Source organism: Euprymna scolopes, chromosome 25, assembly GCF_053919585.1.
Source record: "Euprymna scolopes isolate OS-2025 chromosome 25, ASM5391958v1, whole genome shotgun sequence".
NCBI classification, from domain to species: Eukaryota; Metazoa; Mollusca; class Cephalopoda; order Sepiida; family Sepiolidae; genus Euprymna; species Euprymna scolopes.
The window spans coordinates 81,934,372-81,960,065 of NC_136506.1; the positions used below are offsets into that span (position 1 = coordinate 81,934,372).

General features: G+C 32.7%; 1 protein-coding gene across 7 annotated transcripts in view; it reads left to right on the top strand.

Annotated features, from left to right (window-relative positions):
- LOC145247464 (intersectin-1-like) overlaps positions 1–25,694 on the top strand; it is a 334,749-nt gene that overhangs the window by 190,746 nt on the left and 118,309 nt on the right. For all 7 annotated transcript variants that reach the window (XM_080109259.1, XM_080109257.1, XM_080109253.1 and 4 more), the window contains 5 exons: positions 7,665–7,692; positions 8,380–8,501; positions 9,424–9,552; positions 12,120–12,168; positions 15,597–15,797. In XM_080109259.1, coding sequence (XP_079965385.1) covers positions 7,665–7,692; positions 8,380–8,501; positions 9,424–9,552; positions 12,120–12,168; positions 15,597–15,797 — 529 coding nt within the window. The remainder of the gene's footprint in view (positions 1–7,664; positions 7,693–8,379; positions 8,502–9,423; positions 9,553–12,119; positions 12,169–15,596; positions 15,798–25,694) is intronic.

A 25,694-nucleotide genomic window follows, 5' to 3' on the forward strand; every position in this document is an offset into this window, starting at 1 on the left:
ATATATTGTACGTGCTTAATAGTAATAGATGTATAAATTGAAATAAAAAGTTAAATGTATTAGCTTATTTCCCTTGTTCTGGTGGAGCTCTTATGGAATTCAGCAGAACATTAGGCTTCTAGAATATACTAGCCTAGGTGCCCGGCATTGCCTGGGTGTTTGGAAGTATGTGCTGAGCAAAAATAAAAAAAAGTTGTAGTAGGCAGGCAGACTCGAACCCGTACCGCGAAGGAGAAGAAGAATGTGAAAAAAAGTGACGTCTTTACCGTTGCATCCATAGCCAAACTGGAAGTGGCGAAGGTTTAAATTAAGGCTAGTCAATCAAAAAGAGGAGATGACTTTTGAAAATATCGGCAAAATAGTGACCCCCCCCCTCTTTGTAGAAAAGTGCCTAGTTGAGGGTGAAGGAATTAATGTTTTAGCCAATTTTTCGATATGTGTCGTCAGAAGTGTTGAGCTTCAAAATGATACTGATCTCATGAAAATCCGTCGCCTCTGTCGAAAGTTTTAAGTAGATATACATACATTTAAACAGACAGGTGAGATTTATATTCTAGAATATATGGCTTCATCACTTTGACACGCCTGTGCTCATTAGAGCACTGAAGTTAAAGTGACATCGTGTCTGATCAGTACCAACTGGGTAACAGTTTGGGAACACCAGGTGCTGTATGTGGGAGGACATCGACACATGTTAGAATTGCAAAAAGCTTGGATTTTTTTTTTTTTTTTTTTGAGGTCGTTTATATTACTTAATGCCTTTCCTTTATTTCAAAGACATAATGTCTTGTTAGACAAATCGTCAAAATTCAGTGACTGCCTTTAAAGAAAGAATCCACTGAAAATGCAAATTAAGAATTTTTAATGGCAACTCTTAGTAGAAAATAAAACTAAGATATTGAAAATTTTGATGAAAGAAAATCTTTTTTAGATTTGCACGCAAACATTTGTGAATGCAAAAGTAAAAACAACATAACTGATATCATATAAAACATGTCATAAATGTAAATAGAACGAAAACAGATATAATCGTGACATCATTTTATTTATCCTTTACTGATAATGCTCATCGTTAACCTTTTGTCATTGGATTCAAGCAGTGCTGATTCAGGACAAGTATGGTTATAGATTGTGCAACCTTTGCCTCATATATGCACAACCACCTTTACAGGGAGTATCCATTGTCTCTCAAGACTGAGCAGAGGCATTTTTTCTTTTTACTGACAATGTTGAAAATAGATAACTTTAATCAGTCTGTATAAACATCTCTAAATATTTTCCCTATAAGTTATGATTGTGCATATATTACAATGAACAAGAATATAGTGTACGTGTTTAGTAATATTAAATAATTTAAATGAAAAGTTTAACCCTTACCTAGGCGAGATGAGTAGTCGGAAAAGGCCGATCTGATCAATTGGCTGCTCATGTCAAACTCCACCATGTAAAACCCACGCCAACCTACTCACGACAACTAATATCCCTATTTTCTAAACCCAAACGTAAAAAAATTAACAACCGATCTAATATAAAACGAATATAAATCTAAAAAGAACAGAAACAAATAATTGTCGCATCCGTTTGTTATTATTTGTTTATACTTTATTGACAATGTTGGGAAGACGTAAGGTAAATGATGACTGTGAAGTCAGTTTCCGACTTGCTCTTTGTTTCATTTAGGGTTCCAGGGTAACCCTGATTCAGCAACACTACCTCAGACTGTCAAAAAATTGGACATTTAATTAACAAAAGGCAAAATTCATCATTTTCAATCCTTTCATGATATTCTTCATAATTCAAATGACAATCCATCCATCTTATTTACCGTTATTATCAAGTGGCTTTTGGCCTTGATAAGTCAAGAGTGCACTAACTTCTTGCACTTCTTGTGGAATACTTCAGGAACTTTTGCGAGATATCAAATTCCTCATTTTAACTCTAAACCATAAAAAACTAAAAAATAAATGTTGTTTGAAAAATAATGTTTTACTGTGAAGAATAAACTAATATATATATATATATATATATATATGTATATATATAAACAAATAAATATATTCCAAATTTCAAGATGTTGACCATCTTAACATTTATTCTTTTAAGTAATTTGACATGCACTGTAATTACATCTTTGTGCTTCATAAATTAAAGGATTTGTATAAATAAAAGGTGAAATATAATTGAAGAAACATATTTCTTCACACACATAACATTAGCCGTTATAGAGTTCAACTGAAATTTAATTTTCATTAGATTATTCAAAATGGAGCCTCATATGAAAAAGTAGGAAACCACCTTGCATTTTTTTAAATTTTTTTTAAATTTTTTTTTTTATTGATCCAGATCGCATGATAAAAATGTTGAATATTTAGACATTATTTTGACTGCTGTTGCCGCTGCCAAATATTATTTCGGAATGGCCATTTTTTAAAGAATTACTTAAAGCTTCCAACCTTATTTTTATCGATGGCATGAATGTTCTATGCATGTCTTTATTTGCTTATTAGTGACGGACATTTTTGTTTTTTTATTATTTCAAAAAATTATTTTTTTAACCTAATTTTATTTATTACTTTAGAGAAACTCTACGTTGTTTGTGGAGAAATGATAGGATATTGTCTTTCTTGCATATATAATATCATTTAAAAATATTTAAAAAAATCTATTTGATGTACATACATGCAAAAAATATTAACATTCTTTGTTAATACAGCGACATTCATAGTTTAACGAAATCAAAATATTTGTGTATTTTAAATTTGAAGAAAGCAATAGAAGAAAGCTTGATTTTCAGTTCTAAAAATATGTTATTAAATAGTAGATTGTCTATTAGTAGTAGCAAATCTGACTTGTATGTGCAAAATAGTGGAAGTTTCACCTGATGATCAATTAATTTTTGGAAAGATTAAAACAGGATAACATTGTCAGTCATTGATTTTGATGTGTTAAAATTAATGCACGCATACATAGTATGATATGGACTTATATTTTGATAAACGGGTTTAGATTTTAAAAAAGTGAAATAAGTGAAAAGATGAAACCCAATCTATTTAATCAAACACAGTTGATTCAATTCTTTCAATGTTGTACTTTTGACAATATTGAAAATTGACCCTTTTAATATTGACCCATTACTGGGCTCTTTTAGCATTTGCCCATCACGTGGCCCTTTGGGAATGTGTTCATCACTTGGCCCTTTGGGAATGTGTTCATCACTTGGCCCTTTGGGAATGTGCCCATCACTTGGCCCTTTGGGAATGTGCCCATCACTTGGCCCTTTGGGAATGTGCCCATCACTTGGCCCTTTGGGAATGTGCCCATCACTTGGCCCTTTGGGAATGTGCCCATCACTTGGCCCTTTGGGAATGTGCCCATCACTTGGCCCTTTGGGAATGTGCCCATCACTTGGCCCTTTGGGAATGTGCCCATCACTTGGCCCTTTGGGAATTTTCCCCACCATCTGGCCCTTTGGGAATTTTCCCCACCATCTGGCCCTTTGGGAATTTTCCCCACCATCTGGCCCTTTGGGAATTTTCCCCACCATCTGGCCCTTTGGGAATTTTCCCCACCACCTGGCCCTTTGGGAATTTTCCCCACCACCTGGCCCTTTGGGAATTTTCCCCACCATCTGGCCCTTTGGGAATTTTCCCCACCATCTGGCCCTTTGGGAATTTTCCCCACCATCTGGCCCTTTGGGAATTTTCCCCACCATCTGGCCCATTGGATATTTTCCCCACCATCTGGCCCTTTGGATATTTTCCCACCACTTGGCCCTTTGTACATTTGACTTTTCCACATACAAATAGGTGAAATATTGAATGCTGAACAAATCAGTTTTTATTCTAGAATGCTCCTACAAACTGGTCTAAATATAAAAAGTATAACTTTTTAAGAAAATGGATTTAAGTAGAAAAGCTGATCAAACAATAATAATTACCTTAAGATCCACTGAACCTTTTGCTAAATATTAAAAGAAAAAAAAAAACTTCCACCAAGCCAACCAAAGATCAAATATAAAACAAGCTCTTTGATTGGCTGTTTCATTTCCAGTTTATAAATGCATACACATTTAGTTTTTCTTCAGACTATTGTCCTCATCAATATTGATATTTATAATTTTTATAGTTTCATATGATGTACACTCTGGCCTTCTTTTAGTGTATCATTCATGTATAGATTGTTTTATATTTTGGCAACAATATCTAGTCAGTAGAAAGCCACATCAAAATCCCCCAAACAAGGCCTTGGGTGTCATTCATGGGTTATACACCATCTCGAAGTCCACCTCTCTCACAATCTTAAGACGGACGTTTTTTAGGGTCATGGTAGGATCCGTTTTGCTTTATTGTTTGACAGCTTGGCCATTGATGAAACATCAGGAAGCACCATTTGATAGAACCTATACAAGAATGTTATTGTTTTTAATATCCACTGAAGAAAACATCCTACTCCAAAAAGCACCCATACGGACACACTGTCATTCTAATGATGAGGGTCTGAACAGAGCTGAAAGGGAGAAACAGACCAAATATCAAGGTCTCATGTATGATGAAGAGAAACTGGAATCTTAGGGAGATATCAAGCATCCCAGTGATTATAGGTGCCACAGGGTTTAAGAAGAAAAACTTTAAGACCTATCTAACTAGTATTCCTGGTGAACCAAGTTCAAGAAAAATTCAGACAATTGTACTTAAGAAGACAATGATGAACTTGAAAAAACACTCTGCTGAAGTCAATAAAAAGCGGGTGAATGTTGGCAGCTGGTTTGGTTGCCTCATACCCAACTTATAACCCAAAAATAATGTAATTAAGAAAGCATTTTTTAGATGCAGTATTTATTTATTTATAATGCTTTTCCTGCGTTTGTATATCATCCTGCTTTGATTTTTGCATTTTAAAATTACTGAATTTATACATAGCATAATATAGATTGACGTTTTTATAAACTGGCAGGTTTAGATTTTAAAAATAGCAAAAAGTATTTGCTATTTTTTTATTTCACAGTTTCCACATGGAATTCATATATCTACACTAAGTTAACTGATACTATTCAAATAACCTAGTATATTGGTGGACTCTTCCAATGATTAATTTCTCCATAAATGAATGATACATCTTAATTAGGATGGATTTGGCATCAAATGAAAGTAGTCGAAATCTAAATATTAATGTTGATGAGAACACTCCACAGAAAAACACAATGTAAATAAGAACACAGCCATAAAAGTATGCACATTGTGAAATCCACCCGCCAAGTATTGACACATCAAAAGAATGATAATTGTGCTTGTCCCCATCCTTAGCACGAGCATAACGCTTCCAAAATGCATGCACTCAAAGGGAGGCAATTCACCCAGTAGCAGTATTAATACAATTTTCTTAAACAAGAAGTAGACAAAAACTTTTTTTTTTCTAAATTTCATTACAAAAGTTTTAGCTCAGAAAAATATAGACCCAAATTTGTAGAAAAATTTCTGTAAACAAGAATTGAAAACAGATCTACAAATTCAATCCATTTTTATTTAAGGGCATATTTTTAATTAAAACATATGGTTTCACATTTTTCAATAAAATAGTTTTTCACTTTTACTATAAAGTAAACATAATCTAAAATTTTTATGCTCAGAGCATTTGGGCCTCTCAAAAGAAAATATTAAATTCCAATATAAAAAAACAAAACAACTAAAATGGAATTTTTATAGGGTTCTGCTAGTTAAAATATGTTAAATCATCATTTGTTCCCTCAGAAACACTTGTTCCTTTTAATGGATTTTAAAATGAATATTTCATTTCCAAAGATTATTTTCTTTAAATAAACGAGAAGTAATTCATTAATTTTAATGGGATGATTAAATTTACTGTTTTTGGAATGGGATGATAAAAATTACCACTTTTAATAGGATGATGAAATTTACTATTTTTTTAATGAGATTATGGAATTTACTACTTTTTAATGGGATGATGGAATAAACTATTTTTTAATGGGATGATGAAATTAACTATTTTTTAATGGGATGATGGAATTTACCATTTTGTTTAATGGGATGATGGAATTTACCATTTTGTTTAATGGGATGATGGAATTAACTATTTTTTAATGGGATGATGGAATTTACCATTTTGTTTAATGGGATGATGGAATTTACCATTTTGTTTAATGGGATGATGGAATTTACCATTTTGTTTAATGGGATGATGGAATTTACCATTTTGTTTAATGGGATGATGGAATTTACCATTTTGTTTAATGGGATGATGGAATTTACCATTTTGTTTAATGGGATGATGGAATTTACCGTTTTGTTTAATGGGATGATGGAATTTACCATTTTGTTTAATGGGATAATGGAATTTACCATTTTGTTTAAGGGGATGATGAAATTTGCTATTTTTTAATGGGATGACAGAATTTACTATTTTTTACTGGGATAACGAAGTGTAGTATTTTTAATGGGATGACGAAGTGCACTATTTTTTTAAATGGGATGACGAAGTGCACTATTTTTTTAAATGGGATGACGAAGTGCACTATTTTTTTAAATGGGATGACGAAGTGCACTATTTTTTTTAATGGGATGACGAAGTGTACTATTTTTTTAAATGGGATGACGAAGTGTACTATTTTTTTAAATGGGATAACGAAGTGTACTATTTTATTTTAATGGAGTGACAAAGTGTACTATTTTATTTTAATGGAGTGACAAAGTGTACTACTCTTTTTAAATGGGAGTGACAAAGTGTACTACTCTTTTTTAATGGGAGTGACAAAGTGTACTACTCTTTTTTAATGGGAGTGACAAAGTGTACTACTCTTTTTTAATGGGAGTGACAAAGTGTACTACTCTTTTTTAATGGGAGTGACAAAGTGTACTACTCTTTTTTAATGGGAGTGACAAAGTGTACTACTCTTTTTTAATGGGAGTGACAAAGTGCACCATTTTTTTAATGGGAGTGACAAAGTGTACCATTTTTTTAATGGGAGTGACAAAGTGTACTACTCTTTTTTAATGGGAGTGACAAAGTGTACCATTTTTTTAATAGGGTTACAAAGTGTACTAATTCTTAATTCGATGAATTAATCTTAATTTACAAACATTTCATGCAGAACGAGAATATTGACAATATCTATTTTAATGATAACAGGTTGGAAATTATATTTGAATAGAAATTATATTGAAAAGAGGCTGCTTATAAATTGTAATTTTTTATATGGAATTTTTAGGGACATTTTGAAAATAACTAAATATTTTTAATTTTGTATTTTCTCCCAACATAATTAAAATTGGATCAATTTTTTCGTCTTGTATAAAAAACATTTAATTTTATAATCAACAATTTTTTATTTTATTCTTAAAACTGGTTTCATTTTTATTTAAACCAAATTTCAAAATATTAATTCCAAATTTCTTGAAAAGTTTTTACTTAGAAACATTTTTATTTTCAATTTTAGATTGGATAAATTAAAAAAAAAAAAATGTAGCCACACACCATCTCTATAATATACCATCTTTTTACATTATGGATGAAATCTTTGAAATATAAAATTGATATTGTTCCTTAAAAAGCCATTTTTCCAAGAGTCATTTCCATTCTGTATCATTTCAATATGAAAATATTTTAAATTTATTTTCATTTTTTTTTTCAAATATTTTTTTCTTTTTTAGGCAGGACAAAAAGTTTCCAAAAAGCCTGGTGAGTTTTCTTTTTTTTTTTTTTCTTTTTCTTTTTTGATATCATTTTTTGGTTATTTGATGGGGGTTTTTTGTTCATGGAAATCGCTCAAGACAAGGTGTGAAATCAATTGATGTGAGGAGCTATCAAGAGTGAAAGGTGATTATCGCAAAAACAAGAGATGTCTCAAGACTGTAGTCTTGAAAAGACTAAGACCGTAGGTAGGAAGAAAATGGCAAGCAGGAAAAGAGTTTCATTCACAAGCTTGCTGTTATTGAGAAAAAAAAAAGTTACTGGAAAACTTTTTTTTTTTTTTTTTTTTTGCCATTAGTTGATTTTTGGGTATTTTTTGAGGAAAAAAAAAAAAAAAACTTTCCAAAGGAATGAGCATAATTTTTTTGTCATTTAATTCCATAAAATTTATACATTATTTTAATTTAATTTTACGTTTTCTTAACCAATAAAATAAATTTTTAATGATTATTTTTATATTAATATTTGTAATCTCTCATCCTGCTCGCCATTTTCCTTCTATCTACAGTCTTGGTCTTTTCAAGACTAAGATCAGTATGCATCTCTTATTTTTGCAATAATCATTTTTCTCTCTTAACTCCTTACATCAAGTGGCTTCATGCCTTGTAATACAATCAAAAATAATTTTGTATGCAAATCTAATGCAATCCAACGTGCTTTCTTTTTTCTTTTTAGAAATAGCTTCTGTGATTGCTAGTTATACAGCAACTGGGCCTGAACAACTGTCGTTGCATCCAGGTCAGTTGATTCAGGTGCGAAAAAAGAGCCCAAGTGGTTGGTGGGAAGGGGAACTGCAGGTAGGTCTTCCTCCTTTATTTCTCAATCCTCGGGTTTCTTGCATGGATTCATGCCGTCATATTGACAATCAGTTATCTAATTTTGTTCCTTGGTATCATGGAAGAGGAGGTTGTCTGTATTTTTCAGAAAGACGAAACAGCATCGACAGTTGAATAATTCATTTTAGTTTTTCTTTATAAAATTCGTTATTTTATATAGACGTTCTTTTTAGATTTAATCAATTTATAACTATGCACATATGGTTTCAATTTCATGCTTTCTTCCCTGGACTGAGGACCATTGTGTATGATATTAAATAAATTTGATTTTTAATTTAGTTCTAAAACTTTTAGTTCACTATTATTGAAGATATTAAGAATAATATGGATGAAGGAAACATTAAAATGTTTCCACTGAAAAATATTCAAATATAATCTTATATTTCTCTGTCCATTCCACTTTTTATCAGAAACTACTAGTCCGGCCTGCCTGAAATTTTGTATGGACCTTTTTTATGATGTGTGCAGTGAACTAAGTATTATGATATCTGTTTGATGCACAGTTATGGATTAATACAGATTAGGGTTTAAAGCAAAAATGAGCACAAATTTAACCATATGAACCATCAATTTGACATAAAGTACTCCTAAATCAACGGGCTATAACTTTTGCCCATTTTTAACGGGCTAAAATGTTGGGTTAAGAAATAATCTTTTCTAATCCTATTTCAAAAAATAATTAAAAAATTGACAAAGAAAAAAAATACATAATATGAAAAAGAAAAACGAAATTGAAAGTAAGAAGATACCTGGGGAATGCTGAGTGGAAACAGCCTGTTTGATATTTTCGTGAAATTGTTGCATAACAATTGAAAATGTTCGAAAGTCAGAACAGTTCTGAAATGAAATTAAAAAATTTCTTTTTTTTTTCCTTTTTATTTAGGCGAGAGGCCAAAAGCGAAAGATTGGTTGGTTTCCTGCAAATTACGTTAAAGTTCTTGGTTCCTCCAGTGCACGCTCAACACCTGATATACAGAGTGGTATATCAGCTAGCCCACTCCCTCTAGCAGGGGTAAGGATTGCCTCTTTTTCTTCACTGTTTCATCTTCTCCGCTTCTTCACTGTTATTTTTTAATCTTTTACTTTATCCAGGGTTCGTACAGACTTAAAGTCCTTGAAAAGGCCTTATTTCTATTATTACCTTGAAAAATCCTTGAAAATATGAAAAATGTCTTCAAAGGGCTTTGAAAATTGTGTTTTGGGGGAGGCAAAGGGAAGGGGTAGTGGTAGCCACCAGAAATAAAAAAAATTTTTTTTAAATCCCACCCCACCCCTACCTAAAAAAAAAAGAAAATACTTGTGTGGATGGGACTCTTCAATGGTGAATTACACCCCACTCCCCCCCCCCCCAAAAAAAAAGCAACTGTAATAATTTAAAATGAGAATGACCAAGCTAAAAAAAAAATGGAGAAGACAGCAACCATCTTCGTTGGAAATTTAAAAGCTGTAAAGAGTTAATATTTGAGATGAAAAAAAAAAACAAACATTTAAAACTACTTAAAAACACCAAAAAAAATGATGAATGTAGGTTGCAAAGTAGCAAATAGCCTTGAAAAGTCCTTGAAAATCTACAGATATTGGCCAAGGCCCTAAATACCTCAACAACACAAAGCTTAGACATCAGCCAACATTACTCTGAGTGCAGACATCTCTGAAACCACAAGCAATAACTTGCCCAACTCTATAAAGCTCAACCAGTATCTAACCCATTCAAAGAGTTCATATATGTATGCCAAGAGTCGACATGTGCCAAGGATCTATCTACTCCCCTCATCAAAAGCAGACATCTGACAAGGTTTAGACACTACTACAAAAGAGAACACGCATCTGGCAAAGTTCAAATCATACACAATATCTGGAGTATCAATACATACATATATATATATATATATATATATATATATATATATATATATATGGTCAGCATTCTTCCATTTATACAGGTCTAGTTTAATACAGCGCTAAGCTCTGCTTATTCTTTTTTGTCCATTTTTTTTTTTCAATATGGCAGGTTAACTTGTGTTTTCTGTGAGAGATTCCGCCAACGTTTTCAAGTTGATTTATTTAATTTATTTTTAATATATTTTCAATTATTAATAGCTGACAATTGCGTTAGAAACTGGAAGTAAGTATATTTAACCTATGAGAGTTATTTCCCTTTTAAGCTATGATAGTTACTTCATGTTTGGTTTTCATAGACCAAGATGGATGTGTTTTATATTTCCCTAAAACAAACATTTGGTCACTTTCCGTGAGAAGTTAGGATACTCAGTGTTTCTTAAATAGTATGTGACTAATCCCTCTGCCTGACAATATATTTCGACCAGGCAATGTCAGGTATATACAGCTAGTTCGTAAATAAAATGAACACCATTGTTTTATGGCATTGTGCGGAGAGACTGAGAAATAAGTGACCATGGTTAGCATGTGTATGCCAGAAGGAAACAATGGCGCGTGAACCTAAATACTAGGCAATGGCAATTATGCAAATTTAGGTGCTGTTGAGAGTCTGAAACGACTGAATTGACAAATTTTTTTGCTCAAGACTTTTTTTTTTTTTGGATGCTATGTCACTCACGGGTTTTGTTGTTGGTGAAAAAATTGATTGCTTATGTGAAGAACGAATGTCTTTGTTATTAGTGAAGAGAATAAAATAATCTGGCTTGAGTGTGTTTTTTCAATTTCAAATTATTTATGTGATTGAAATAGAAATAACCTTAATATATCTTTCATGTAAATTATAACGGTATCTTTTGGTGATATTTGTTTAAAATAAATTATATATGTAAATCTTTCGTTCATATTTGTTTAAGATAAATAAATCATTTAAAATAGATTATATCTTTCAGTAATATTTGTTAAAATGATTACTTTAAATACATTATATATGAATAAACTATATCTTTCAGTCATATTTGTTTAAAATAATGTTTTCTTTCAGAAAAAGCTAAAAGTTGTCTCTTGTGTCATATTATAATGATGAGCCTACACACATTTACTAAGATCTAAACAATAACCTTCCCATGAAAGAACACAGACATCTGACTCTCCCCCATTTCCCAAAAGCGGACATCTACCAAGGTCTAAACAATAAATAAAATTGAAAAAAACAAACAAAAAACAACACAGCAGATGATGGTGAACAGCAATTAAACAAAAAAAAAGTTTCATTTCAAGAAACACTCGTCTAACTGAAAACACTATCAATAATTTTCCCCACTCTTTATCTGTGCCTAAACCTAAACGTAGATTCCATGAACAAAGTTTCTTTCTTAGAACTGCACGTCTGTGGAACTGTCTTCCGTTTGCCTGCTTTCCAGCTGACTACAATATGATTGTCTTCAAGTCCAACATAAACAAGTTCTTGATGAGCCGTTCCACTTAAGTTAACAAATTTACTGAATTTCCATTATTGACAATTACTATATTGTCCAATTGTCCAATTGACTACTGTACACTCTCTAACCCTTATCCTCGAGTGGCCTCTGGGCCTTGATAAGTGGTGATGCCTATGTAAAAAAAAAAAGTGTTATCAATTTATTATTGTAAGAACCTTTCCCCCTCTTTTTTTTTCTCCAGGGAAGTCGTACTGGTACACCTGCACCAGCAGCAACCACTCAACAATACTGTAAGTACGCAGTTGTCTTGTTTCAGACCTTTTTTAATATTTAAATATGTTAAAATATGACAGTTTGAATAATCTACTATTTATATAAAAGGAACTTTGTGCGAGTTCGTTCCCTATGAACTCTAAAACGGCTGAGTTGTTTTTTATGAAATTTCATACGAAGGTACTTTATGTGACTGGCAGTGTTCTTAGATACGTTTGTATTGGAATGTCTTTGATAAGTATCGATAATTGAAATTAGCTGATATCAGTTATGTTTAAAAATGGAAGTAAGCTTTATTTATTTAAACTATGAGAGTTATTTCTCATTTGATTTTCATAGATGAAGAAGGATGTATTTTATGGTTCTATAAATCCATAATGTGGTTCACTTTCAGAAAAATCGTAACAAGTTAGGATATTCAGTGTACCTTAAGTTAGTACTAAGCGCCACATTGAAAACACATCAGAAAACTGCTTCTGGGGTCGCACACATATAATTTTATGAGGTGGGTGGGGCTCTTTACCTATGGTAAAGGCAGTTCATCTAAGAGAAGGAAAACTCTAATGATGGTCCGTATAACTGGACTTTTACTGTCATCAGTTCAGAGGTAATGGAGCAAATAAGGCTTCTGAGCTGTGTGAAGGCAATTAATCTAAAAGCAGGTAACTTTGACTAAAACCTAAGACTCTGATATGCACTAATCATCTTAAGTGTGCTGTTGGACCCTTCATACCTCACTCAAAAAGTGTATTGCATGTGCATGCTCAATTCCGCTGTAAATTCCAGTTTCCATTTTTAATTTCTGTGCATTTTGTCCGCGAATAGACTAGAGCACTGTTGTGGCCTTATTTTAGGGGTTCACAATATCAAACAGGAGAGTCTGTAAAGTCATGTCAACGATTAGGCTGGCATGGAATCTCTGATTAGAGAGTCCAAAATGGCTGCCTTTCACAGCGATGGAGAGACCATGTGAAGACAGGAATAGGGGTGTCAGTTACCCCAGAACACCCCCCTCCAAAGATTTATTTCCCTGAAATATAATTTTTTCTCTTAGGGTTGACTTCCAAGGGGTCCGTCAGCTTCCTTTTTCTAGTGAAACGACGTATTTCCGTACTGGTTTGAGGAGGTTCCAGATCAAATGCGTCATATAGGAGGTGCATCGTCTCTTCTTCAGATGGAATTTCACTTGACTCGTCTGAAGTGCGTTTGCGAATTTGGTTTAAGTGTTTCTTATGTTTGGAGTGTGGTCCTTCCACCATATAGACCATACGACCGATCCTGTTAATGATCGTTCCCCGCTCCCAGAAGGTACTATTATCTTTATGCATTTGGAAAAATATCTTTTCTCCTCAGCCAACTTTTGAAGGGTAATGTCCGGTTCCTTTTCGAGTGTGTTCAATACCCTGCGTCTGATTTCAGCGTTCTTGGTTGAGACTAAACCTTGAATAAAAATTAAGACCTTGAAATTGTCGGCCGTTAACGAAGATAATTTAAAATTATCACAATGCCTGTTCACGACTGACGCAAATGTTGTGTAGTCTTGGTCTTCTTTGCGAGTCAGGTTTATACATTTCCATCTCTTATGGAATAAACTAGTTTTCGGGCAGTATAACTCCATTAAGGATTTTACAGCCTCGTCAAATGACAATTCGTTCGTCTGTTTTGGCAGTATATAGTCCATGAACTTACTATGTTCCATGGCTCCCAATTTTTGTAGTAAGAGACGAACCTTCATCTGCTCGCTCCAAGTTTTACAATCAATTCTGAACACATCGCTGAATCTGCGGAAATAGGCTTCAAAAGTTAATTCTTCATCAGGCCGGTACTGAAAAGTTTCCAACACTGACCAGATTGCAGTTTGGGAAAAGACGTCCTTGTCTGACTCTCTACTGTCTTTTTTAGATATAACCTTAGATAATATTTCCAACTTTCGCTTTGCTTGTTCTTGCCTTTCAAGTATTTGGGCATTAAATTGTTTTCTTTCTTCTTCTCTTTCTTCTTCTCTTCGTTTTCTTTCTTCTCTCTCTGCTTCTCTTTGTCGTTTTTCCTCCTCCATTTGCTTTCTTTCTTCTTCTCTTTGCTTTTGTATTTCGGAGAACTGAGTTTGCTGCAACCGTATCATAGCAGCTATTTGTTTTGAAAGTTCTTCGATGTTGAAAAATAACTAGTCTCCGAATTTCTAGGTCTGAGAAATTTCACCAAGAAAAAAACAATTTTATGAAGATGATATATGAAATAAATATTCACACATGAGGAGGGACAGAAGGAAAAGAAAAAAAAGTTCCGTGTTGTATCTTAGCAGAAAATGTAATAAGACACTTAAAAAGTTTTTGTTTAATTTCCATGAAAAGAAAAAAAAAAAAAAATAGTGAATAACTGTACTATTTGTTGAAGTCAGAGAATTTTGCCAACATCAAAAGTATTTAAGAAATATCAGAGAGAGAGAAAAAAAATCTTTTAAAGTTACCGTTTTTGTTCTCTTTTTTTTTTTTTTTTTTTTTTAAAGTCCATAAACTTTTTTAGTTTCGACTTTCAGTATTTTTCTAATTTCCTTTTATTGTTGTTGTTGCTGAAATATTTTCCTTTTATAGAGTTATATTTTTACAATCCTCGAATATGCTTTTATGGTCAGTACATATCCACGTTGGTAGAACTTGTTTCAATAAATAATTGTGGGTTAGATGCAAGTGTCCTATGTAGAGTCGGTTTAATGACTTTTCTGTTTCTGTTTTTATTTTTCTCGTTCACCGTAACAGAGAAAAAAAAAAATGGTTGCTTGCCAGCTAACCACACGTGTGTTCAAAAATACAAAAGCGTAAATTCAAGTTCACCAATACATTTTTTTTTTTCTTGTTGTTGAAAAAAAGAAGTAAACTTGTTGAACTTTTTAAAGTTGAATCAGAAAAATAGGAAACACGTGTATTCAAAAATACAAAAGCGTAAATTCAAGTTCACCAATAACTTTTTTTTGTTGAACTTTTCAAAGCTGGTAGAAAAATTTAAAGTTGAGTCAGAAGAATAGGAAAATAGACGTTTTTGATTATTAGTCCAAAGGAAAGGGTCCTTGTGAGGTTTTTTCATTCCTACGTCGCCAGATGTTGTGGCCTTATTTTAGGGGTTCACAATATCAAACAGGAGAGTCTGTAAAGTCATGTCAACGATTAGGCTGGCATGGAATCTCTGATTAGAGAGTCCAAAATGGCTGCCTTTCACAGCGATGGGAGAGTCCATGTGAAGACAGGAATAGGGGTGTCAGTTAACCCAGAACAAGCACAAAACCTAAAAAAAAAAAAACATCTCTGAAGAGTGGTCACAATTGAAACAAAGTTATCAGTCACCAGAGATATATATATATATGTGTGTGTGTTTTTTTTTTTTGTTAATTTTTTTTTTTTCGCTTATTAATATCCTAGACCTTGACGCGTCTGCACTTTTTGTGTTTCAGTGGAACAAGTTGTCTGTTTGTATCCGTACTCGGCTCAAAACAGCGACGAGCTTACATTCCAAAAAGATGACATTATCAATGTGATCAACAAAGACGACCCTGATTGGTGGAAAGGCGAACTCAGTGGTGTCTCAGGTGTGTTCCCATCAAACTACGTGACGTCTTACAGTGCTCAACAGCAAACCGCAGTGCCCAGCTCTTGTAAGTACCCAGTTTCTTTCTCGGCAATTTTTATCTCACCAACGACAACGTTGTACGTTTACCTTTTGGGGATTTTGTCTATTGGTTTGAACGAGCATTGTTGTTATTCTGTAGTTATTTCGTTATTACAGGTAATTGTGTGAGTGTTGTGGAATAGAAGTGTTGTTTTAATTATTATATATTGAATTGTTGTTTCTTTAATGTTAGCTTCGTATTCTTAGAGATATCCCAGCATGTCATTTTTGGGGGTTTATATGAGGAAATATTGAAGAGAATTTGATCTGTATAGTCCTGCTATATATTCTATACGATTGTATAGTCCTGTTATATATTCTATAAGATTGTAAGTAATTTATATATTTTGCAATATCACAGGTAACTATATTTTTGTACGAGGCTAAAGAGATTTAATAACGCATTTAAATCAAATTTCAGAAGTATTAGTTCATATAGGCCAGGGTTTCCAAAAATAGGCTCTACGGAGCCCTGGGATTTCGTATGGGAGACTGAGGGGCTCCGGAAGCCCTTTCTTAAAGAGTACCAAATGCTTTATATTAAAATATAAAAATTAAATGGCTGCAGATATTTAATTTTTTATCTTTTTCCTGGAAAGAGATTAATACATAACTACAGGTGTAAAGAGTTTCAGAAAATAAAAAATTAGATTAAAAAAATACAACAATCTTTGATTAATCAGAAACACAAAAATGGTTGTTAGTGTTAACATTTGAAATTAATGTTTTTCATATTTATTTTAGAAATTATCTTGTTAGTGCTCTGTGAAAGAACTTTAGCCCTGCTCAGGAGCTCCATGGTGTCCTGAAGTTTGGGTAAACCTGATCTAGACTATTTTTTTTATGCATGTTTTGAAGTAGTCTTTATTTTTAAATAATAAAAGGCTGACACAATGTAAAAAATATGGTGTAAAAGTATTCAGTTTTTTCTATATCATAATAAGACAGTGAAAAATACATAACAGTATCAGAAGTTGTTTTTTGTCCAGGGGGCAGGGGGGATTGTTTTTTTTTTTTTTTTTTTTTTTTATAATTATGTAGTAATTTAAAAAAAAAACAATGTATTGATTTAGTTATTTGGAAAAACTGGCACGTCATTCTTTAAAATCTTCCAGAAATGACATTTCCTCTTCAAATAATGGTGGAGGTAGAGAGAGAAAGAAACGCAATAAGTTTAGATTTAGAAGCGCTCTGGAGACCTCGATTTTAGTTGGGTGGTTTCACTTGTAGTAATTAATATTACTATTTAGCAAGTGGTATATGTTAGTCAATCCAAAGTGTTCAATATCTATGGATAGAGCAGGTATGTTTAAAGGTAGTGTTGTCTGGAAATAAACAACATCACTGTTTTGTTGTATTTTATACAAGGAAATTTACTTGGTGTTGCCAGGGATTCATTGTATGAATAATACTGTATTACATCTGGTAATTAGTGAATAAAATTCTTTATCCAAAAAAAAAAAAAAAGGCTTCCACAATGAAAAACCATAAAGTATTCAGTTTTTCTCATACCATAACACGATATTGAAAAATATATTGAAAAATATCAAAAAACAAAGATTTTCTTGTCAGCCATTTAAAAAAATAACTTTATTTTTTTACAAAAAAAATTGCTTTGAAAGATGCATAAAAAAACAGCCTATGAAAAGGCTTCTTTTTTAATAATATAAATTTATACTTTTATGAGGGTTGTTTCAAAAGTAATGCATCCTATTTTTTAACTCAAAAAAAATATTGAAGAGTTGCGAAGATGGGAGTGGTACCATTAAAATGAGTGATCTTTTGTGCTCCAGAATTTATTTTTTTGCATAGTCACAACCATTATCAATGCACTTTTGCTCATGATGAGGTGGTAGCTGTACATGGGCGTCTGAAGCACGCTTTATCACTCACATCTGTCGCCACTCTGAAATTGATGAACCCATCTCCTAACTGTGTTGACATCAACTGCATTGGTTTTGTAAACATTCAACAGGCACTGGGAAATGTCAATTCAATTTTTTCTGTATGGAGGAATTGAATGATGCATCCCTGCTTCTGACACACCTCCATGACAGGGGTTGCTTTCTTAGTCTTACACCAATATATGCAAGAAAGATGACACTTTTAGGTCATGAATATATAAGTTCAGTTATAATAACAATGCAATTTGCAATCCCCTCTGATCAATTTGGGCAGAATACAAAAAGATAGGAGGCATTACTTTTGGAACGCTTCTTGTATAATGAGCTTTATATTATCATATGAAGAAATATTGAGCTTTTTGTTTTCCCAGCAAATTGGAAAGATTTCATACATACATATAGTAAAACTTTTTTAAACGAGTTTTAAATAAATTATTTATATAATTTATACACCTCTTTCTTTCTATTATATATATATATATATATATATAATTTTTAGGTTATTTTTCAGAGGTAAGGTAACCAGTGAAATAGAACGAGGTTAATATAAGAGTGCTCAATACCGAAATAGAGCAAGGTATATTTTTATTTGTTTTTACATAACAGTAATATGTTGCTACACAGTCATGAGCATGTTTTGGTCAGCTAGTTTTTAGTTTTTTTGATTGCAAAGTTTGCTTTCATATAAGCTGGATCGCCTGGTGAGATCTCTAACTAAAAACTGGCTGACTGAAACATGCTCATGACTGTGTAGCAATACATTACTGCTTATGTAAAAGCAAATAATATATATATATATATATATATATATACACACACACACACACACAAAATCGTAAACCATAATACACAATTAGTCTGATTTTTTTCCAGGAATGAAGCACAAACGTTTCTGTATAGATTGCCAAAAATATATTTTCATACTACTACTACTACTACTACTACTACTAAGTGCTACTCATACTGAACACTGTGTGTATGTATAAAAAGAGTAAAATTATATATACGAGGTTTCCAGACTTTTGTACAGGTATTTAAAATTATTATAGAAAATTCAGTATGTTGTTGTTATACATCTTATGAGATGGCTGATCAATTTTTATGATTTCAGGTTCAAATGAACAGCTACAGCAGACATTAGAATACACCTACTACTACCTTATTGTCACAGCTAGTGGATTTCAAAAATGCAATCTGGACGTGATAACGAATTAGAAGAACGATATGCAATAAATTTCTGTTTTAAACACAGAAAAAATGCCACAGAAACATATGGAATACTTTAGACTGCTTTTGGACCATCTTGCATGAATTGAGCATCAGTTTTTTAGTGGCATAAGAGATTCAAAGAAGGCAGGGAGTCTGAGGGATGATGGGAGGTATGGAAGTAGTAAGAAATTTAGAACACTAGAGTTGATTGGCCAAATAAAGAATTTCATGAATAAGGACCGTCATGTCTCTATAGAGAAAATAAGTACAGTTTGATGTCAGTGTGGGAACTTTATATATAATTATTTGTGAGGAACTGAAGATGTGGAAGATTTGCACAAAGTTTGTGCCAAGGGTGCAATCCATAACTCTATCCTTGTCACAAACTATTTGACCAAGATGGGCATCAAGACACTTCCTCACTCTCCCTATTGCCCAGACCTTGCTCCTTGTGACTTTTGTTTATTTTCCCTAAGCTCAAGGAAAATGTTAACTGTCATTATGAAACAATTGAAGAGATGAAAGAGGCTGTGACGAGGGTCATTGACATGCTCACACAAGAGGACTTCCAATGGGACCTTCCAGAAGTTGTTGGAATGGTACGAGTGCATTGCAACTGGAGGAGATTATTTCGAAGGGGACTAGAGTTTCATGTGTGTACTATCAATTAAAGTGCCGATACAAAAAAAGTCTGGAAACCTTGTGTGTATATTGATACAAGCCAGACTATGGAATTTTCTTGTTTGTAATTTTCTTTTGAACAAATTATCACCAAAGACATGGAAACCTACTTGCTGAGTCAAGACAATTACAAAAAAAAATTTGTTTTAATTATAAAACTAGAACATTTTGTAGTCTTCAATCAGACTTGTATCAATAGCAAATTGTCGCATATATATATATATGAGGAATTAAATGATGCAAATTCAAATTTACAAAATTTATTGTTCAATAATCAATACAAAAAATTTCCTTATTCCATAGAGTTTCAAAACTTGGGCTTTTCTTTTCTTAGGATAGGATCTAATCTGTAAATAGTAATATTTATATAATAATACTTTAAAAGAGTGTGTTTGTATCTATATAAACACGGCAAAGACATTATTTAATAGGTTAGCAAAATTAATTCAGAGGAGAATATCTAGATCTGATACTCGGAACGTTTTTGTTCTTGCTTTTTAAGGGAGGTGGTGTTTGATCAACACTGCTGGGAAGCCATGATATTGTTTTCTTTTTAAATCTCCCAAACAGTTTTCATGGTAAACAACTGGCGATCCATAAAATAGTATTAGGACAAAAAAAAAAAATGAAACCGTGATTGCAAGACATAAATTGACTTACTCGCAAAATAATTTTTCAATGAAGATCTTGGGATTAATTTTTTTAATATAGTTTTAAAGGTTGAAAAACTTCCAAGACAGACATAAAGAAAAGCTTATGACACTGGTTGGCTATTAAAAAAAAAAAAACAACCCAATTTGATGAACCAAAAAATAATGTTCTGATAACTTTGAAAATATATTTGAAATTAGACATCTTAGTCTAATTTTGTTTTTATACCTGAACAGCAGCTTCCCTACACATGCACACATATATCTCTGCTATTATACAAAGAGAACTTTGTGTGTCTGTGAGTTCATTCCCATGGACTAAAAAACAGCTGCGTCAATTTTTATGAAATTTTATACAAACATACTTTATGTGGCTGACAATTTTCTTAAATAGGTTTTGTGTTGGAATGTCTTCGATAAGTATTGATAATCAAAATAATTCGATGAAAGAAAAAACAGACGATTTTGACCAAAGTTAACACCTTACACAGCCTAACATCACATGTGTATTTCAGTTTTATTACCACACAAGCCGAAAGGCCAAACATATAAAATCAACAGTAGGTTTTTTGATATGATAGGGCACGTTTGAAATGAATGTTTCTGTTTAAAGCGCAATTTCACAATGATACTTGACGTTTGTCATACTGAACTTCAGTTCAGGCCATTATCACAACCAGTAATGTCAGGCATATAAAATTGACAGTAGGTTCTTTGATATGACAGGGGCGCGTTCAAAATGAATGTTTCTGTTTAGAGCACAGTTGAAGCATGATACTTGACTTTTGCATTTGAAACTTTAATGGAAGCCATTATATATATAAAAATGATTTTATAAAATCAACAGTAGGTTCTATACAGTGCAACATAGACTACAATAGATTAACTGTGAGAGACATGTGAAGCTTCCTCCAGGTGCATCGTGATGAGTCCCCAATTAAAGTAGGCATTCAATCGATTTGATTGAAAAAAATGGGCTGTGTCATCGATTTCGATGATAATAAAAATATGAGAGTGTGAAACATTGATCATCATTCAATCCCAGGCAATATTAGGTTACCCTGCTAGTGTATATATTTATATATATATATATATATACATATATATATATATGTGTGTGTGTGTGTGTGTGTGCATGCAAAGCTCTTTGTTGTTTGCAAAGAGCTTTGCATGCACACACACACACAGTGAGCATTTTTACAAATAGTAGTCAATGTTTATATAAAGACATCGGAGATTTATAAGTGGCAATCCCATGGCATGGTGGTAGAACTGTTGACCATCAACAAGATGCTTGTAAATTCGATTTCTGGTTTGGGATGGGTGCTAATCTGGTCACACTGAAGAGCTGTGATACAGCAATACAGCCTGTCTGGATAAATATTAATAAACGCAAAAATTTGTTAAGTTATCGCACTTCTATCACCATCAATATGGCGTATTCGTATCTAAATCAATAATACTGACAAAAAGCCCAAAGTCAGAGCTTTGTGTCCCTCTTGTATTGTCTGAAGACAATCATGAATTGTTAGCCGAGATTGGCAAACCAATTCATGAGGCACCAATTTTCTAAGCTTAGGAACAAGTTGAAGATGAACATTTGTATGGGTTGAGGAATGCTTTGTGACCAATTCTTCAGGGTTCTCTTGAAGTGATGCCATAAGGATTTCTTGATGAAATTCAACTGCAAGTCTTGGCCGATCTCAAAGTGAAAAATTCATATTTCTATGTTTTGTAAACAATTTCCTGCACTTTCTTGCATTCAAGTGTTCTTCTTTGTAAATTGAGCGAATATTTTGCGTTGCTTTGAATGCAGAGTTATCGTTTTAAAGTTCATGAAACATTATGTGCCTCAAATGCTACTCGTATGCTTTCGGAAATTTTAAGGACTTTTAGTTGTGAAATTATAATTAATTTTTCTTGAAAAGTAAAATTGAATAATTTGTATTTAGATTCTTCCAACTACTGTTCTCATCTTCAATGTTTTTTTTTTTTTTCCTGTTTTTGTTTTTTTTCAACTTCAAACAAGACATATTGCCACTTGGAAAGTAAGAGGCTATTATTTTGGATCTTGTCTAACAGGGGTACTGTGGGGAGTTTAACAGCGACACGTCTGTTCACATTACCTTTAACTTCAGCAAGTTAGTACAGTCAGGGATGCAGAAAACGGGCAGGGAATTCCAGTCTAGCAGTCTGATTGAATAAACTATTAGAGTAAAAGGCTTCTTGCAGCTAAGGACCTCAACATTTAAGGGATGGAATTTTGCTACTTGACAGGTTAGTCAGGAGTATGTATGTCAGGGGTACAAATCCTATGAGTTTATCTGTGTGATTTTCACAACGTTTTGTTTGATGTGACGTCGGACCTTCTTCAGGTGTATCTTATTGAACTGGGGAATTTGCATGGAATCTACACAGAAGCAGCAAAATCCCACCCCCACACTGTAGAGATCCCTAGATACTAGAAAACCTTCTACTCAAATGGCTTCTTCCATTGAACTGCTAGAATTTAGAATTCTCTCCCAGGCCCTGCTTCTCTGACTGTACTGATATGCAGAAGTTCAAGTGTAATGTGAAAACATCTTGCTGCCCAACTCCCTACATAGTATCCCTGCAAATTTTGTCCCAAATAGTAGCCCCTTATGATTTAGTGGCACTGTGCCTTGTTTAGCGTAAAAAAAAAAGTAAAATAAAAAAAAAAATTTCAAACAGAACCCTTTATTTAATCCTTGGAGTTAGCATGCCCTTGTTCCATCAGCCATGACTGAGTAGAAATCGTAAGTAATTTACAATTGTATTTTGAGTGTTGCCCGCACTGAGTATTGAACTTTCAACCTCCAGAAGAGGGTTACTTGCAACTGAATTTACCAAGTACTTTATCCACTATGCCATGGGCCCCTCAATCATTGTATTAATTATTTTTTCTATAAACTCTTTTAAAGAATTTTCTTTTTGAGAATCTGAACACATTTTTCATTTTTTTTTTTTTGTTGTTGCATGGGTTCATTAGGAAATATTGTGCAATTGAAGGCCACGTGAGGATAAAGGTTAGCGATGATCCGTAATGGTGGAAATTGGGTTGAATTTGATTATTTAAGAGGATAGTGTAACAAGAACTTGTTTACATTTGATTTGAAAATGACCATGTTATAGTCAGGTTGAAAGCAACCCCACAGTATCGTGTTCCACAGGCGAGCAGTTCTAGGAAAGAAACTTGGTTCATGGAATTTGTGTTTAGTTTTAGGCACAGATTGAGAGTAAAGGAAATTGTTGACAGTGGTTGTAGTTAAAAGAGTGTTTGTTGTGAATGTTTTGCCAGAGGGTGGGGGTGCATAGATTGAAGCTCAGTCGAGCACTTGAAACTTGTATCTAGTCAAGGCTGGCATAATGAGAACAAACTATCACCGTGAATTAAGTAATAAGAATAATTTGGAATTCTGTACAAATAACAGAATTCAACAAAATGTACCTGAAGAAGGATAGAGGCTGCATCAGCTGAAACGTTGTTGGAATAACACATAAGATGAGAACATCAGTCCAAATAATAGCATTTATCTATCCACATCTCAAAAATAAAATTTTGAAATTTAGTTTATTTATGTATATATATTATCATTTCATTTTGCTTTTGTCTTGTGTGTAAAAAAAAAAGGAATTTAGCATGCATTTTTTTCCACATCTTAGAGCAAATGAGATTGTCGTCAGCTAATATATATGCCCAAACACATAGTCCAATATAACCATTCTGATAATTGAAGACAGAAAAAAGGGTAAATTTGTAGCCCCCCCCCCTCCTTATGTGTGAACACCTTGAAAAATTTGGCAAAAAAAAAAAACAATTATTTTAAAATTTAGACTAAGGGATCAATTTTATCTATAAGTTTAACATAATATGACCTCCATTTCCTGGTTACTCTAACTTTTAGAGCTATTAGTTAAATTTTTTACCACTAACCCTGAGTCGAACTTGCAAGATTGTAAAATCACACCTAGTTGTCTAAAAAATAGATTTGCATCTTTAAAAAACTCCCCAAAATATGCATATCATTCTCTCATAGAAAAAAAAAAAAAGATGGGGTTTAATTGCTTGAAAAATTGTAGAGTGACTGTAAATTGGGGTTGGGGATCATGTTATATTAAATTAGTAAAAATGATCCCCTTACACTAAATTCTAAAATAATTTTTTTAAAAATTTTAATCTTTTCATTTTGATTCTTTTTTTGTTTTCTTGTGTTAAGTTTTTCAGAGTATTAACTGTTTTAAAATAGTAGAGTGATCATAAAATGGGGTATCATTTCGTGTTAAATGTATATGCAAAAATGATCTTGCTTTAAATTCCAAACTAATAAAAAGAATTAAAAAAATAAATTTTATATTCAATTTTTGTTTGCCCAAGTTTATTGGGTGTTCACACACCTGAAAAAGAGGAAGAGAGAAAGAATTTTTTTTTCTTTTTTTTTTTTTTTTTTTTTTTTAAGGGGAGGGGTTGTTTAGATAAGGGTGTTAATCTGATAATATGGGGGAAAAAAATTTCAAAAACTAAATCCAGGCCAAAAGTATTTATTTTGTGACTTACACCTATGGAGAGAAGTTCGCCTACCAGAATGGAACAAGTTTACAAGCTATATTATTTGTCAGGTAAGTGTTAAGCATCTCTTTTAAGCATAATCTCGATAAGTAATATAGGCTTCCTTATCTCCTGCCTCCATCTGACTTCTATCCAAGCTATCATCAACTCTGAAATGTTCATTTTCATTTCTGTACTTATATTTCAAAATAAATTTTGCTCTCTGAGTAGAAATTATAAAATTTTCTATATTTAATGAATTACTTAAAGGTCTACGTTGTCTTACAAAGGCTGTTTGATGCTTTATATAAACATTATCATTAGCAATACTTAATTGCATGACATCAGCATCTCAAGGGCGCTTTGTGCAAAATCTGGAATTCTATTTAATATTTTTAGTTTTATTTTTCGCCTCAGAGTATATTGTCGCTTTATCGTATTGACAGTGAAATCAGTTTTGGTAGGGTTTCATTATGCCCAAACAGCTTATGTTTACGTACTTAAGCTTTAAAAAATGACATTAAATATTCAAAAGTGACGTTATAGCAAGTTTAATTACCTATATAAAATGCAGAGCCAAGGAAGAGGGAGATAATTCCCAAGTTTTATTATTTGTTTTAAAGAAAAAGCAAAACATTTTCCATTAAGGGATAGAATTAAACCAAAAATAATAAAAAAAAATGTATATGTATGCATAATTTTTTTAGACCCCAAATAAATTGTATTACCACTTGGACATGAGGGGCTAATAATTGGGGTTATGTCTACAGAAACATTATGTAGGGAGTTGAACAGTTTGTGTTACATTGAAACTTGTGTGTGTCAGTACAGTGAAGGAAGCAAGAAATAGGAAATTTCATAGTTTAGCAGTT